The sequence below is a fragment of the Kryptolebias marmoratus genome, linkage group LG1, assembly GCF_001649575.2.
Source record: "Kryptolebias marmoratus isolate JLee-2015 linkage group LG1, ASM164957v2, whole genome shotgun sequence".
Classification (NCBI taxonomy): Eukaryota; Metazoa; Chordata; class Actinopteri; order Cyprinodontiformes; family Rivulidae; genus Kryptolebias; species Kryptolebias marmoratus.
In genome coordinates this window covers 13,355,547-13,369,257 of record NC_051430.1, presented here as the reverse complement: position 1 = coordinate 13,369,257, position 13,711 = coordinate 13,355,547, and the positions used below count along the sequence as shown (strand labels likewise).

Below are 13,711 nucleotides of genomic sequence, written 5' to 3'. Positions count from 1 at the left end.
TGTTTCTTGAAATTGCATTAAAATATTCCCAAGATATGGACAAAAACCTTATCATCTGAGAGCACAGGGGGATTGCAGAGCTGTACGGGGAGAACACTGAACATGCAGAGAAGAAAATGTAACTCAGTGAAATGTAACTCGCTGTCAAAACTTGGTAATTTCATTAAGACTCGACTGCCCCCTCTTGTGGTAGCGAAAGAACAGTGCAAGTCAGTACCTATTTTCGTCTCAAAACAAAAAAATAATATAAAAACATGTATAATGCAAATATATAAGAAAAATATCTTTAATTTAGAGCGCATATGAAACGTTAAAGACGAAACAGACGAAAAGAATAAAATCTATACAGCTCAATAACGCTGTTTGAGTTGGCGCATGCGCACATCATCATAGCAGCCTAACGCGGAAGCGCCTGAAGAAACAACAACCCTGCTGTTAGCTTCTCTCCAAATAAAAAAAAGAAAAAGTGTTCTGGGGAATTGTCGAGCTCTTGCTCTTAGCGCCGAGAGAGTTGGTGAGGGACTGTAAAGATGGCCGCTGCATAGTTAATGCTCCTGTAGGAATCCCGTGCTTTGACTGTAAATAAACATCGAGAAACTGTCATCCAAAGCCCCCGAACAGCAGCTCAGGAAGATGCCTGCTCGAAATATCGTGTCCCAGGATGTTCCCAGCAGCGCCGTCAGGTACTCCAGGTTAGCCACAGACGATGACGGCTACATTGATTTACAGGTAAGACGGAATTAGTGTTGATCATTAGTTCAAATGGAAAATACACCATGGCTAAAACTAAAGGCAGCAAAGGAGAAATGTTCGCTTTGCAGCTTTTAAAGTGAGTTAGTCCCGCAAAATCTGCAGGTTTCAACCTTTATTGAACAGGATACAGTACATATTATCTTAAAAAGTTATTTTACTGATTTATTGACACAATATTTATATATACAACAAGGCTCCTTTATGTAGCAGTGCATTAGTTTTTCTGTAGTTTTTATCAAATTGCAATTCCATTAAATGTGTGCTTTTATGAGAACAGTCTGAAGAATATTAGTTTTGTTGTGTAATCAGTGGCTTGATTATTATTTTTTTCTGTTTTTGTAACAATTACTAGTTTAATTTACCAGCTGACTGAGTCGTTCTTATCAAACCACATCTGATTCACCTTATATTTATTTATTATTTATAAACAAAGCCCTTTTTTCAAGGACTTTGTTGAAACTGAACTTGTGTTCATTATTTATCTGGCTGGCATTTTGTCAGTAGAAATTTGAACGTATAAAATAAAGACCCCCATAGAAAACAGTCCTCTGACGCTGAGCTACAACAGAATATGGATGATGAAAGTTATTCCTTTTAACCTCAGTGTTTGTTTCTTTCTTGGTTTTGTTTTCTTGCTTTCATAATTAGTTTTTATTTAAGAAACAATGTTGATGGATGTTCTTAAAAGTAAGACTTTTAATTGGATACCAAATTAATCTGAATTCCAACACAACCTTTTGTCAATAAGATTTTGTTTTTGTTTGTTTAAAAAAAGAAAGTGCTTTACATCACAAAGACACACAATAAAAGCAAAAGTAGAAAAAACAGATGAAAAACCAAGCTAGGAAACTAGGATAGAAAAAGCTAAACTAAACTTCTCTAAAACAAGTCATACGAAAAATAAACTGAGAGAAACCAAACTAAGATATAAGAAGCTAACATAAACTAAACTAGGATTTCAAAACCTCATCTGAACAGATCAGAAATGATAATTAAATAAAACAGGAGATCCTCCAGAGTTTTAGAAGACATCAGTAATTGTTTTACTGGCAGAATGTTATGTGACGAGTAAGTAAAAATTTGTGTGGGATAAAGAAAATGTTTTTCTTTTGTTTCTGTTTTTCCTGGCGTTTCCTCCCATCATGTTCTCTGACAGACCTTCCTGCTGCCATCACTTTTACTTTTCGAGGCTGTTTGAGTCATCAAGAGATCAAATTTTCTGGTGCGAGCCAGAGAAGGCCTCGTGGCACAAAGGTGTGTGATTTATTATCTCCCTTCCGTTGCAGTTCAAAAGGAGCCCACCTAAAGTCCCGTACAAAGCCATCGCGCTCGCCACAGTGCTCTTCCTTATCGGCTCTCTGCTGATCATCATCGGTGCTCTGCTCCTGGCTGGATACTTCGGAGTCACTGTGAGTATTTTCTTCCAGGACAGGTCTTTGTGTTAGTTTATTTTGTTTGCAGCGATGTTAAAAGAAATGCTTTGACGAGAAAACCCTTATTTTTTCTCTCTCTGTCAGAACACAGATCGAACCGTGCCCGTCCTCATCATCGGGATTCTTGTCTTCCTGCCTGGGTTTTACCACCTACGGATCGCGTACTACGCATCGAAGGGCTACCCGGGGTACTCCTACGACGACATCCCCGACTTCGATGACTGAACCACACCAAATGTTCGCTGTGCTTCTTTTATTACTTTCGAAAATAGACGAGAACAATTAGATTTAATCACTAAGTCAGCCTTTTGTGTAGACTTTTATGTCTAATTAGTTAATGCCAACACATGTTGCTTGTTTTGTATATTTGTTTGGTTAGCTCATATCATAATTAAAATGATGATTTCCTTTTTTTATCATTTGCTTAATGTCATTTTTATTGTGTAATATTTGTATGGCCGTGTTGTGGAACCTATTTAAAACCATCTAACCTGCGTTGGTATTATCAAACCTTGAGAGTAAGATGGTTATCTCTCAGAAACAAACCCCAGTCAGCGCGTTAGCTCTGAGTCTTTCCAGCAGAAAACTGATATTTCTTAAAGGTTAATCTTGTTTATTTCATAATATGATCAGAGTTGGTTAACGCGGTTCTCCTTTATCCTGCAGTTAATTCCTCCTACTCTTCAGATTTGTTCTTTCTTGGAGGATTTCACGTGATTAATTTTGATCCTTTGATCTCCATATGGCGCACCTGGCCTGTGAGAGTCGGCGTTTCCCGCTTCAGCCGTCGTCTCATAATCCTCAGCAGATTTTAATGTATGTCGGTGAATGGTTGTAGCCTCAGTTTGCGTTGCAGGATGTTTTCTCATGTAAATCATGCTTCTAGTAAAAACAGGAAGCTTTTTTTTTTTTGTAATCCCTTCAGATCTTGGCAACCCGCTGCTTACTAAAGGGATAATTCAAGGATGCTTGCTTACTAATAAATGAGCCCGCTCGATCAGATACCAACTATAAACTTCCTGGTATTAGTCAGATCAGATTATGCTCTTTAAATCAGCTCAGGAAGAATGCTTCTTAGTTATTTCAGGGTTCCAATCGTATACAAAACCTCCTACAGAAAATGCAATTACTGCGTTTTTAAATTAGTTTTTTTTAATATTATTTGCATCTTACTGCCTCAGAAAAAAAAAAATGTTTGGACATTTTAGTACGCGCAGTTGTGTAGAGGTGTAGTATTTCGCTAAGCCAAATCAGAGAAAAAAAATTAGATTTACTTCTTTGCCGACTGAATGAACAACGAAAAAAAAAAATTCCCTTCTTATGAAGTTTATTTTTAATATACAGACATCCACTTCTGTGTTTTATGCTTGGAAAACATTTCAAACGGAACAGTTTAGGCTGATAAAGCCTTTTATAACTTTGTAATCTTGCCGTTTCAGAGTGTTTATAGTAAAGTATCAAGCAGAAAGTGTTATTTTGTGCAGTTCTTCCTGCAGAAATGCATGAAGGTAACAGTGCTTTTTTTTTTAAACTTTTGTTTAAATGTTTTTTATACATTCCTAAAGACTGCAACCAGCCCAGTTTAAACCCCTCCTCTTCCTCAGCGAAGCCTTGATAAAGTTTGTGTGACATGGTTGTGCACTGCATAGACATCTCTGACATCTCTGAAACAGATGTCCTCATGTTCTTCTATCTCTCTATACTTTTCCTAATGATATGATTGATCTTCATATGCTTAACCTTAAAAAAATATTATTTTAGTTTTTTTTACCTAGTTAAAAACTATGTTATATCCAGCCCTCCCCGTGTCACAAAACTCAACTATTTCACGTCTATTTTTCTCCTTCTTGATACTCTCGCACACGAATCAGCCTCGTATTTCCGGGTAAGTCTCACGTACCGCCCCCTTGTGGCGACGCTTCTGGCCTCTGATTGGCTACTTCAAAAAGGAACAGTTACCAAGACCCGAACGATCAGTTAGTTGTGATTTTATAAATTAATTTTTAACTAAAAGCCAAGCTTATTTTAACCGGTCATCACAAGAGTTGGCTTTAGGGTAAGATACTTAAAAAAAACATGAAATAAATTCACTGCTTTGCAAACATAAACGCAAACGATGCAGAATTTTCTACACTCGACTTGAACATGTGAGTCAAGCAAACGTAGTTTATTGATGGCTTCATTCTGCTAATGGAAAAAGGGAAAAAGAGTAAAAAAAAATTAGCAGCAACACCTGCAGATAGAAATGTTTAGACTTAAGTTTTTATGAGCTTTTTATGTGGGTAGTTATTGAAAAAACATAACAGCTGTAGCCTAGCAACCTTTAGCAACTAAGCTAACTGTTAGCTCAAGTGTCACGAAGGCGTTATTATTACGTATTATTAATTCTGCAGATTTAGTTGAAATGCAAGTTATAATTTTTACGATAAAAAAATATGAAAAGTATTTTTTGCCCATGTTCAGACAGATAAACTCTCGTTATGTATAAAACCTTTTACTGCAAAGTTCAGTGTCAGAAACGTGTAAATTTTAAAGACGACGGGTTTGAATTGTTTTAAGTGTGTGTTATAACGCAGGGAGCAGGTGCGCACAATTTGCTGGAAGCTGTTCTATAAAGTGTCAAACAGTCACGTACTGTATTTCCCACCGAAAAGCTTTTGTTTGAGGCGCTAAATTACCAGCTTCGTCAAGCAGCGCGCGAGGCTGACGGGAACTTAGCGGAAGTAGATTGTTGTCCCTTCAACATAAAAGCGTATATCCCCTTTAATTATGGAAGTTTTTAAAATTTTAATTAAAACATTTGAAATGTTACTATTAATTTTGATGAAGACCTGTGCTCAAGTGTTTGGCAACAAAGCTCTGAAACTGAAGAGAATATGTCTATTATTGCATTTTTCTATTTGTGCTTTACATTTATAAATGTAGCCCAGGAGAAGGGCAAATCTAATTATTTATTAGTAGTAGTAGTAGTAGAATTAGTTGAAATTGTTAATTAGTGGTTTACTTGTTTTCTACAACACCCAATAATGCTAAACTAAATTAGTAAGACCATGAATAGATTACTTAAAATTTAGACTATTAAAGAAACTTGTCAGTTGTGTTGTCGGGCGCCTCAGGTAGTGTTTTGTTGTGAAAAGGTAAGACCGGAAGTTTACTGGTAGCAGTGTGTAGCTCGACGGGAGCAGGGACTGTAGTAGGAGGGAATGGTAGTAATGAGAGGAGGGGACACTGCAGGGGAAGGATCAACAACAGAGCTCCAAGTCAGCGTGCTGCGCTCTCCCTCCGAGCCTGAGTTTGATGGTGAACGCGGACTGCGTCGACTGGAAACCCTTTCTGCACATTTATGCAGCCAACTTTGAGCTTAAAGGCACTTTTTTGGGGGGGTGAGTTTGGACTTGAAGTTGTAACATCCACCGGCGTGGAAAGTTGAAGCGGACTTTAAATGGGCTGATGTCGGATTTATTTAAGTGCTTTCAGGCTTACTGTTTTTTTTACTGAAGACGCAAAGACATTTTGTGGTACACCCATTGCCCAATGGACACACAGGATTAATTTGATTTTCTCTTGATCTTCCTCTGCTTATTAATTTAACTTGAAAACTTAATCGTACTCCTCCACGAAGAGACAGGAATGGGAGCTTGAATTTAATCAGCCTAAAAGTCTAAAAGGAAAAAAAGCATCAATGGATTGATAGACTAGACCTTCAGCTCGAGTGTAAAGTGCCTGAAGAAAGGTAAGGTGCACCCAGTCCAGAGCTGTCCTCTGCAGGCCTGTCCACCAAATGCAGAAAACCATGTTTGTGTCTGTACCATAACAGATTAGTAAGACTTCATGTGCTTGCTCAATTTATTATCTGTACAGTGTTTTATAACCTTCTGATGTTTATGAATCGTTCATACTTACCATCAGTTTCTTGTTTGATAATTGTAGGGGTGAATGATCTTGCAGCTAAATGTACTCATTAGCAGCAGGGTACACGCTTTTAACTCTGTATAAAATTAGTTTTTGTTGTGGGTGTCACACCTTGTCATCTCACCGAGGGACTTTTTCTTGTTTTTGTTTTTTTTCAAATAAAGAGGTTAAATCTGCTGTGATCCTTAAATCAGAAAATCAGCCTTTCTGAATCAATTAATGGAAAGTGTCAGCGAAACATCTGTTTTAAAAGATCTCTAGGTTTCCCCTTTCACCTGCTGTCAGACTCCCCTGAATAAGACAAAAGACGCACCTGTTTTGTTTCGACAGAAGATCTGGGTGGATTGGCTCTGTGTTTGTTTTGTGTGCAGACTAGTTTATCAGCCCGCCGCTCTGCACGGCGCAGTGTGCTGGACAAAAGCTGATTCTGACTATTTTGCACAAAGTGGTTCAGCTCTATTGTTGTTGTTTTGAACATATACAGTAAATTGCTCTACTTTTCTTTTCCCACTGCTTTTTATTGTGCTTGACAGTGTTCAGTCAGAAGGGGGGGAGGGGGGGGGGTACATGGAAGATCACATCAACTGGAGATGTCTCTTGTGTTTGGAGGACCGTATAATCTACAGTGCTTTTTGTTATTATTATACTAATGAGAATCCTGCATTTATAATCATCTTGTTGTCTGCCAGAGGTGTTAGCTTCTTCAGGAAAATTAGGAAAGATTTATAGCATGCCCTTCTCCAAAAAACAAATCACAGTTTTAAGTGCTTCTGCATTTTTTTTTTTTTTTTTACAGGAGCAGATTCACATTTATCACCCTCAATTCTTCAAGTGAGTGTATAACATCATTCAGGCCCTCCAGGTGCTTAAAACCCGTGGATGTGAGCAGCTCAGGTGTTGTTTCACACAGTAATATCCCTCATTATCCGTCATTATTCATCTACAAAGCCTGGACGTTTCACTGGTGTATTGCATCGGTGTAAAATGAACGCTATGTGGCCATTTGTCCCCTGCAGACAGATTGTCACGCTGGAGGAAATTGATGGATCTGAGAAACGCATTATTCCTGATGAGTTGAAAGTGGTTCCTACACATTAGTTGAGTTTTTTTGCGTTAATGTCAGCCGGTGTCGCATTCCTGTTGTGAAGAATAAAATACAAGAAAAAGCACCAAAATGCATTTGAGCTGAAGTTGATGCTGTTTTCATTCGCTCTGACTTGTCTGGAAAAGCCCTTTACGCTGACCTTTCCAGTTCGGTGAATGTTGCACAAAGTAAGGAAATGAAAAACACAACATTAAAGTACTTCGGACCTGTTCTTCAGAAGTTTATTTGTTCAGGTTTTAAAACAAATCCAAGAAAAAACACTTTGTAAGCTAAAGTTTATGACCTCAGGCTTTAGGCCCTTGGTTGTTTGGTCAAATTGCTTCTGAGGGCAGAGAGCTACAAAACATCAGGACAACACTGTTTTCTGCTTTACTTTGACTGAGCTACTGTACATGAATGTTGATCATCTCAAGGGGAAAACACAACTTAAATAAGTCCACTCATGTGTGAAGAACGTGGTATAATCTGAAGAATGTAGTCCTCACTAAAGTCTGTGTTGATAAAAAAAATACCACTATTGTTGTGCCATGTGTTAGCTTATCAGTGAGCACTGTTAATCCATGTACGCTGGGATTTCCCTCTCGATACTGGGATTCCACCCCCGTGCCCAGGGTGTGCCCAGTTTATTTCCTTTAGTTAAAATAAATGTCAATACAGTTTCCAAACTAGGTTGCAGTGCCAGGAACATAATCCATGCATTGACTGTGGCGCAGTGCAGGCTGGTCGAGGCATTTAGAACCAGTCACTGTGTTAATAACTGTAATGTGCACGGAGTATATTAGCATACCTGTTGTCTGATTGTGAGTTGTGAGAGTTCGGTGAAGTTGTCCGAGTTTCTGTTCGAGTTACGCTTGTGTTTCCAGCAGCACACAGGTTTGTGCGAAGGCCACGGCCTGTCAGGATTACAAGAGATTACTAAGGGAGTAATACTACTGCTTATCAGGCCTGTATCTGTCACTAGCATCACTGATGGTCCTGCTTAGGTACTAAGGGGTAACACACTCGCACACACGTCAGGCCGGAAAGGCTGATTTATTGGTCACATAAAGTGTAAAAAGACAGATTTAAAACACTACCACTTCTCCCGCAGAATGGAACAAATTGCAAACCGCGGTGTTTGCATGACTTAGCTCATGTCTGATTAATATAGTGTGACAGGGCAGATGCAGATGGAGAGATTTAGCCTACCTGCTGCTAAAGCTGACAGGTTGGAGGCAGCTGATTACGTGAGTGTTTTACTTTTTCCCTACCTGCCAGAGAGTGTCTGCGTGGCTCCACGAGATGTCAAAGCCTTCGACAGAGGGTCTGAGCAAGACGCGGACGTCCACATAGCTGCAGATTTCTTGTGACCATGTGGCATTGTCTGAGCGCTTTCTGAAGCGTGCATGCACAGGATGCGCTGAATCTGTGGAAACTGATTTAAACCTAGAACGTGTTTTCCAGGGAGTTTTTATAGTTTAGTAAGTCCCAGTTGTGTACTATACGTGCTCCTGGTTGCAATAGATGTGATCAGGGCTGCTGAAACCGCTGATGTGTCACCTGTAGCCAGACTTGAAAATCAAATGGCACCTTTCCAGCCAGCTGGGAACCTGTGTCGTCTCCATCAGGGGGAACAGTGGGACCCCTGTGGGGCAGACCTGTGTGACTTGATTCAGCAGCGATTGATCCCTGCACCGCTTCATTTCAGAACGTCCTTGATTCGTCTCACCAGTTTGATCTCTAATTCAATTAAACTATTAACACTCGAAACAGGAGGGCAGGATTAGACGGGGTGTTACAAATGTACCGTCCAGAAGGCTAAGTCATGACTAGGTCCAAAGCAATTTGTGTCAATGAAATCCATTGCGCACGTTGTACGGTGGAAATGTGTTGCACTAAGACGGGACTTTTCTTTGTTTTACATTTCATACTTATATGCTAAACCTTTTAAAAAACTCGGCTTTTTTATCATGAAGTGATCACTTGAGTGATTGTTTCGGTGTTGTTACTTTTAACTTTGTAAATACTATGTAATTTCTAATCACATAAAGATGAGCGTTAGCTAGAGTCAGACTACAGTCAGATAAAAAGTAAGAAGGTGCTGTTTGATGTTTCTTTGTTAAACCTTAAGCATACTTACCTTCATATCTAATCTCTGACAAAGATTTGATGCACATGCCAATTAAAAGGCCTTGCTCTCTTCTGCTGAATCAGGAAATAACCTGCTTGTCTTTAATACCGCACCTGCAGTTAAAGACCCCTTCCAGGTTTTTGTGTCTGTTTCCACCAGACAGTCACTGTGTATCACGATGGAGAAGTACAACAAAGCAGGTCTAGGTATCTGCTTGAATTGTGGATGTAACATCTTGTAAACTGAGTGAGACGTCAGCAGCCGAGAGGACTGGGGGTGACCCAAACAATTTGGTTTGCACAGATTTATTATCCTCTGAATCCACTTGAGAGATTAGTGTTTATTTCCGCAACCCCTTCTGGACAAATATTCTTTTAATGGGAGGAATCCTTTCTTCCTCGTGAGCGTTGGACCTCAACTATTCTTCCATGTGTAAAAAGTCCTGACCACAACATTTAATACTATACCCCGGTCCTGCCCCTTTCATCAGCTTTTATAATGAAGCCAATCTGACTTTATTGCGTTTTTGTCCAACTCCTTTTTAGTACCAGTGTGTCATTGTTGTGGGGAAAAAAAAGTGATAGAAATGGCAATGCTCCTGGTCCGGTTCAAAGAAGCTGAATGCCTCATTCTACTTTATTTCTGGGAGCTGTTTGTTGGTGTAAGTGTTGCTAAGAGACTGAACGTCTTGGTGAAATGATTTGGTTGGTCTGCGTTTGTATCAGCAGCTAACATCTGAATTCTGTCTGCTTTCTAAGAATAGACTCCTTATATTACTTAAATGAACTTTGAGCAATAAGCTGGTATTAGGGGGACTGAATGAAGTGACTTAAATAAAGGGTAAGGGGGGCTTTCATTATGTTTGAAGGGCAACAACTTAAACTTGCCTTCAATCCAATTTGAAGTGTGGGGGGGGCTCACAAGTTGCTGCAGCTGCTCAGACTCTGGAGTAGGTCCACAGCTTTTTCAAGTGGAGTCATGTTTGTCCCGCTCATTAGGAGATTAAAATCAGCAGATTGTGTTAGTGCACTTGTATATGTTGCATTTTAATAGTCAGATGACCACACCCGATGCTGCTGTTTGCCATGAAAGTGCCCTAATATTAATTTAAGTCTAAGATAAACTCGTCATCCAACTATTTATACTGCCTAAGTTCATTTTTTTAAGCATCTGTAATAACATCTGGAGTTGTAAGGGACACCTTTCAGTGTTGCTCGTGTCACCTGTCAATTGCTGTTGGCCTATTTAGGGTGAGACGAGACCTTCTAGATGAGCTGGGCCAATCACAAGCACCAGGTTAATCTGTACATATACTCAGAGCCTTGTACTGGTCCTCTCTGTGACCAACACACACATCCATACACTTTAAGCCCACTCTTTGCAGGCAAACTTTCACAGTATGTACGCTTGAAGCATGTCCTGCTGTTTCTTTAAGCACTTGCTGGATTAGCTTAGGTTGCATTAATCCAAGCAAACATCAAGCACAGAGTTTTAAGGGAGATTTGGTTTTCAAAGAACACATTTATTAAGGAAAGGGCATCTGGAATGTGGTGTTTTGGTTGGTTAATGAGTCGACGTGGACTCCCGGGATTACGTTTGTCTGAGTGGGGGATGCGAGGGATGTCCCTCTGCGATTGTGTAAATGCTGCACAAGTCTTTCTGATGAGGAGTAAACGGGATGTGTGCTCTTGTTTTTCAGATTGGGAAATGTGTGAAGGAGCCTGACGGACGGCCATGGGACTGGAGAGACGGTGGCTTCAGGCTGTCACTGCTGTAGCCATCTGTCTGCTAAGTAAGTTTGCTAATGCGAATAAAACATTAACAGTTTATCATTCTTGCTTTTTTACACCCTTGGTGTGTAAACACTTTAGCAAAAAAATACCAAGGCATCAGTCATAACAACATGGACTTTTGAACAGAACAGTTACTGAAATATGACTTAAGGTCAGAGGTCATAAAGAAAGGGAGTCCCTTAATGCTACAATAACGAGCAACAGAGGCTAATGTATTGGCAAGCCAGTTCTAATTCATTTAAAATATGACTCTGCGGGCCAGATGAAATTAGATAGCAGGGCTGGATCTGGCCCATGTGCCTTTAGTTTGACTCGTGATCGATGTTCTGACTTTGTGTGCAAGTTCAGATGTTCGCCTTGAAACAGTTTTAATATGACAAATATTCAGTGAACCCTTTACACAAATCACTCTTTTGGTTTTGTCGCATCAGAAAAAAGTTTTCGGACTTGTGCTGGAAGAGGAGATAGTGAAATGTGAAGTCATACATCAGGCAGAGAACATCCTTTGCACGGGGATTTCTTGTCCAGCATATAAACAAACATTCTGAATCTGTATGGCAGCCACATTGTTTCCTGAACACGAGCGATTCTACGTATTCTTTCACCAAACATATGCATCGTTCTCTAACAAGACTTAGATTTGGTGAAGCTTTGAGAAGCAGCTGCTTTGTGTTGGTGTTTAGCTGCGTGCAGATAGGACACATACGACATCATTCATCTGGCAGATCTTCCTCTGTCATGTCGGCGAGAGTGAAGAGGAGGGGGGGTCCAGCTCAGACATGAGTGCGCGAGAGAGAATGGGGCTAAAATCCAACTTAAACAATATCTCTGGGTGTGGATTTAGATCAATCCTGGATTTATGCTACCCCCTACTCTGGGCACGCTTGTGTTTGTTGGGGGTGGCGGTGGTGGGATTGATCGTGCTGGTCCGCAGAGCATGTGTACACCCCAGGGGGTGGTGACTGGAGCACACGGAGGGTCCTGCTACATCAGAGTGTCCCCCCCCCTCCTTTCCTCTGAGATTAAAGTAATCACCAGGCCAGATGAGTAGTGGAGCAAACACTGGCACCCAGTTGAGCGCACACCCATGTGAGCACATGACAGCGAGGGAGCTTCCTGCTCCAGGTGTCACTAATGGGATTGCAGCTACACAATCTCGTTACCAAATACCACATGATTGTTGTTCATACCCCCTGATGGCCTGGCTTTTAACAGACTGGCAAAATCAAAATTACTGGCTGATCACAGATCACTCTCAATCAGGATCAGATTTGGTGTGACTGTTTCCCATCAGCATTTCTGGGTTGACCCTTTGCTGCCTCTCTGATCGAGTTTTCTCATTAAAGCTACTCATTGGAAATGATGAAATCTAACATAAGAAAGGTTATTTGGAACTATTTTAAATGGTGCCGTTTGAAAAAGTTTATTTCAGTAGTTTTCCAGGTACATTGATATGCATTTCCGAAAAGCATTGTTGACCTACTTTCAGTCAGTTCGGCTGTTTCTGTAGGTAAACAAATGCATGTGGTAGATGACAGTCGTTAACAAATTTTGTTCATTATTTTTTTAATTTAAGGACACATTATTCACTGATAATAGAAAAAAATGTGCATATTTTGTTTCTCACTTTCTGAATTGTTTTTGACTGACCTTTATGAGTGCCTTTAAAATGAATTCACTGTTCCAGAGACGTACAGTTTTTACAGAAATTAATAAGCAACAAATCCAGGGTGGTTGATCCACTTCCAAAGAAACCTGTCTTTAATTGTCTGCTCGCTGCTTTTTGTCTTCTGTGTTGTGTGCAGTTACCACAGATGCATCCTGCGCTTTAATCCCGACGATGTGCTGTTGTCTTTACAGGTGTGTCTCAGGGTTTGGCATCGCTGGTTCGTGCCAGAGTTGGGGGCTCTGCCGAGCTGAGCTGTAGTCTCACTCCTACTTCCAAAGAAGCCACCACCCCTAACCTGTTTCCGCTTCACGTTGTGGAGTGGGTGCGTCTCGGTTACAACGTTCCCATCCTCATCAAATTTGGAGTGTACGCTCCTCGGGTTCATCCTAACTATAAGGGTAAGCATTATTCAGACGTATTCCCGCATTCTTTTCAGAACGCTGATGAAAGACACGTCACTCGGCTGGCAGTAATGCCTTTGAAGAACATCTGTCAGATGCTTCACTTCAAATGATTTTTTTTAAAAATAGCGACCACAAAGCGGCCTTTAAAAGCTTTTCTCAGTGGTAAACAGATGAGCTGAACTCGGTGCTAGTGCGGCCATCTATGATCATCAATTAACTCATTTGTTTGGTGATGCTTTCATAAAAAGGAGCAGGGTCGAAAAATGTGTCAACTAACCTTTTTTTTTTTTCAAACTCGTCTTTCTTTAAAAGAGGTTACATTGATATTTTTAAAGACTAGAGGAAGAGATTGGATGCAATAATACCCCCAAATAGATCATCCAACTTTAGCAATGTCCTTGTAATTACAGGTGATGTTCAGTCTGTGTGTTCAGTGTGCCTCAGTACAGCAGCGAAAAGGGGAAGGGCGAGAACGGACGTGTTTTAGTGGCGGCAGTTAAATGGGGGTGGGGTAGCTGAGGAAGAAGAAGGA

At 40.3% G+C, this 13,711-nt stretch overlaps 2 protein-coding genes across 5 annotated transcripts in view; both read left to right on the top strand.

Annotated features, from left to right (window-relative positions):
* The first annotated feature begins 388 nt into the window (after positions 1-388).
* tmem230b (transmembrane protein 230b) lies at positions 389-2,605 on the top strand. Its single transcript, XM_017417151.3, has 3 exons — positions 389-729; positions 2,040-2,162; positions 2,271-2,605. The coding sequence occupies exons 1-3, from the start codon at positions 634-636 to the stop codon at positions 2,409-2,411; spliced, it is 360 nt and encodes a 119-aa protein (XP_017272640.1). The 5' UTR covers positions 389-633; the 3' UTR covers positions 2,412-2,605.
* A 2,512-nt stretch (positions 2,606-5,117) lies between these two features.
* Positions 5,118-13,711, top strand: part of igsf9b (immunoglobulin superfamily, member 9b) — a 27,619-nt gene continuing 19,025 nt past the window's right edge. For 2 of the 4 annotated variants that reach the window (XM_017417245.3, XM_017417244.3), the window contains exons 1-3: positions 5,118-5,919; positions 11,013-11,105; positions 12,967-13,173. In XM_017417245.3, the coding sequence (XP_017272734.1) occupies positions 11,048-11,105; positions 12,967-13,173 (265 nt within the window). In that variant the 5' untranslated portion in view covers positions 5,118-5,919; positions 11,013-11,047. Of the gene's footprint in view, positions 5,920-10,688; positions 11,106-12,966; positions 13,174-13,711 lie in introns of those variants that run through there. The other 2 variants (XM_025006148.2, XM_025006149.2) reach the window with 2 other exon arrangements.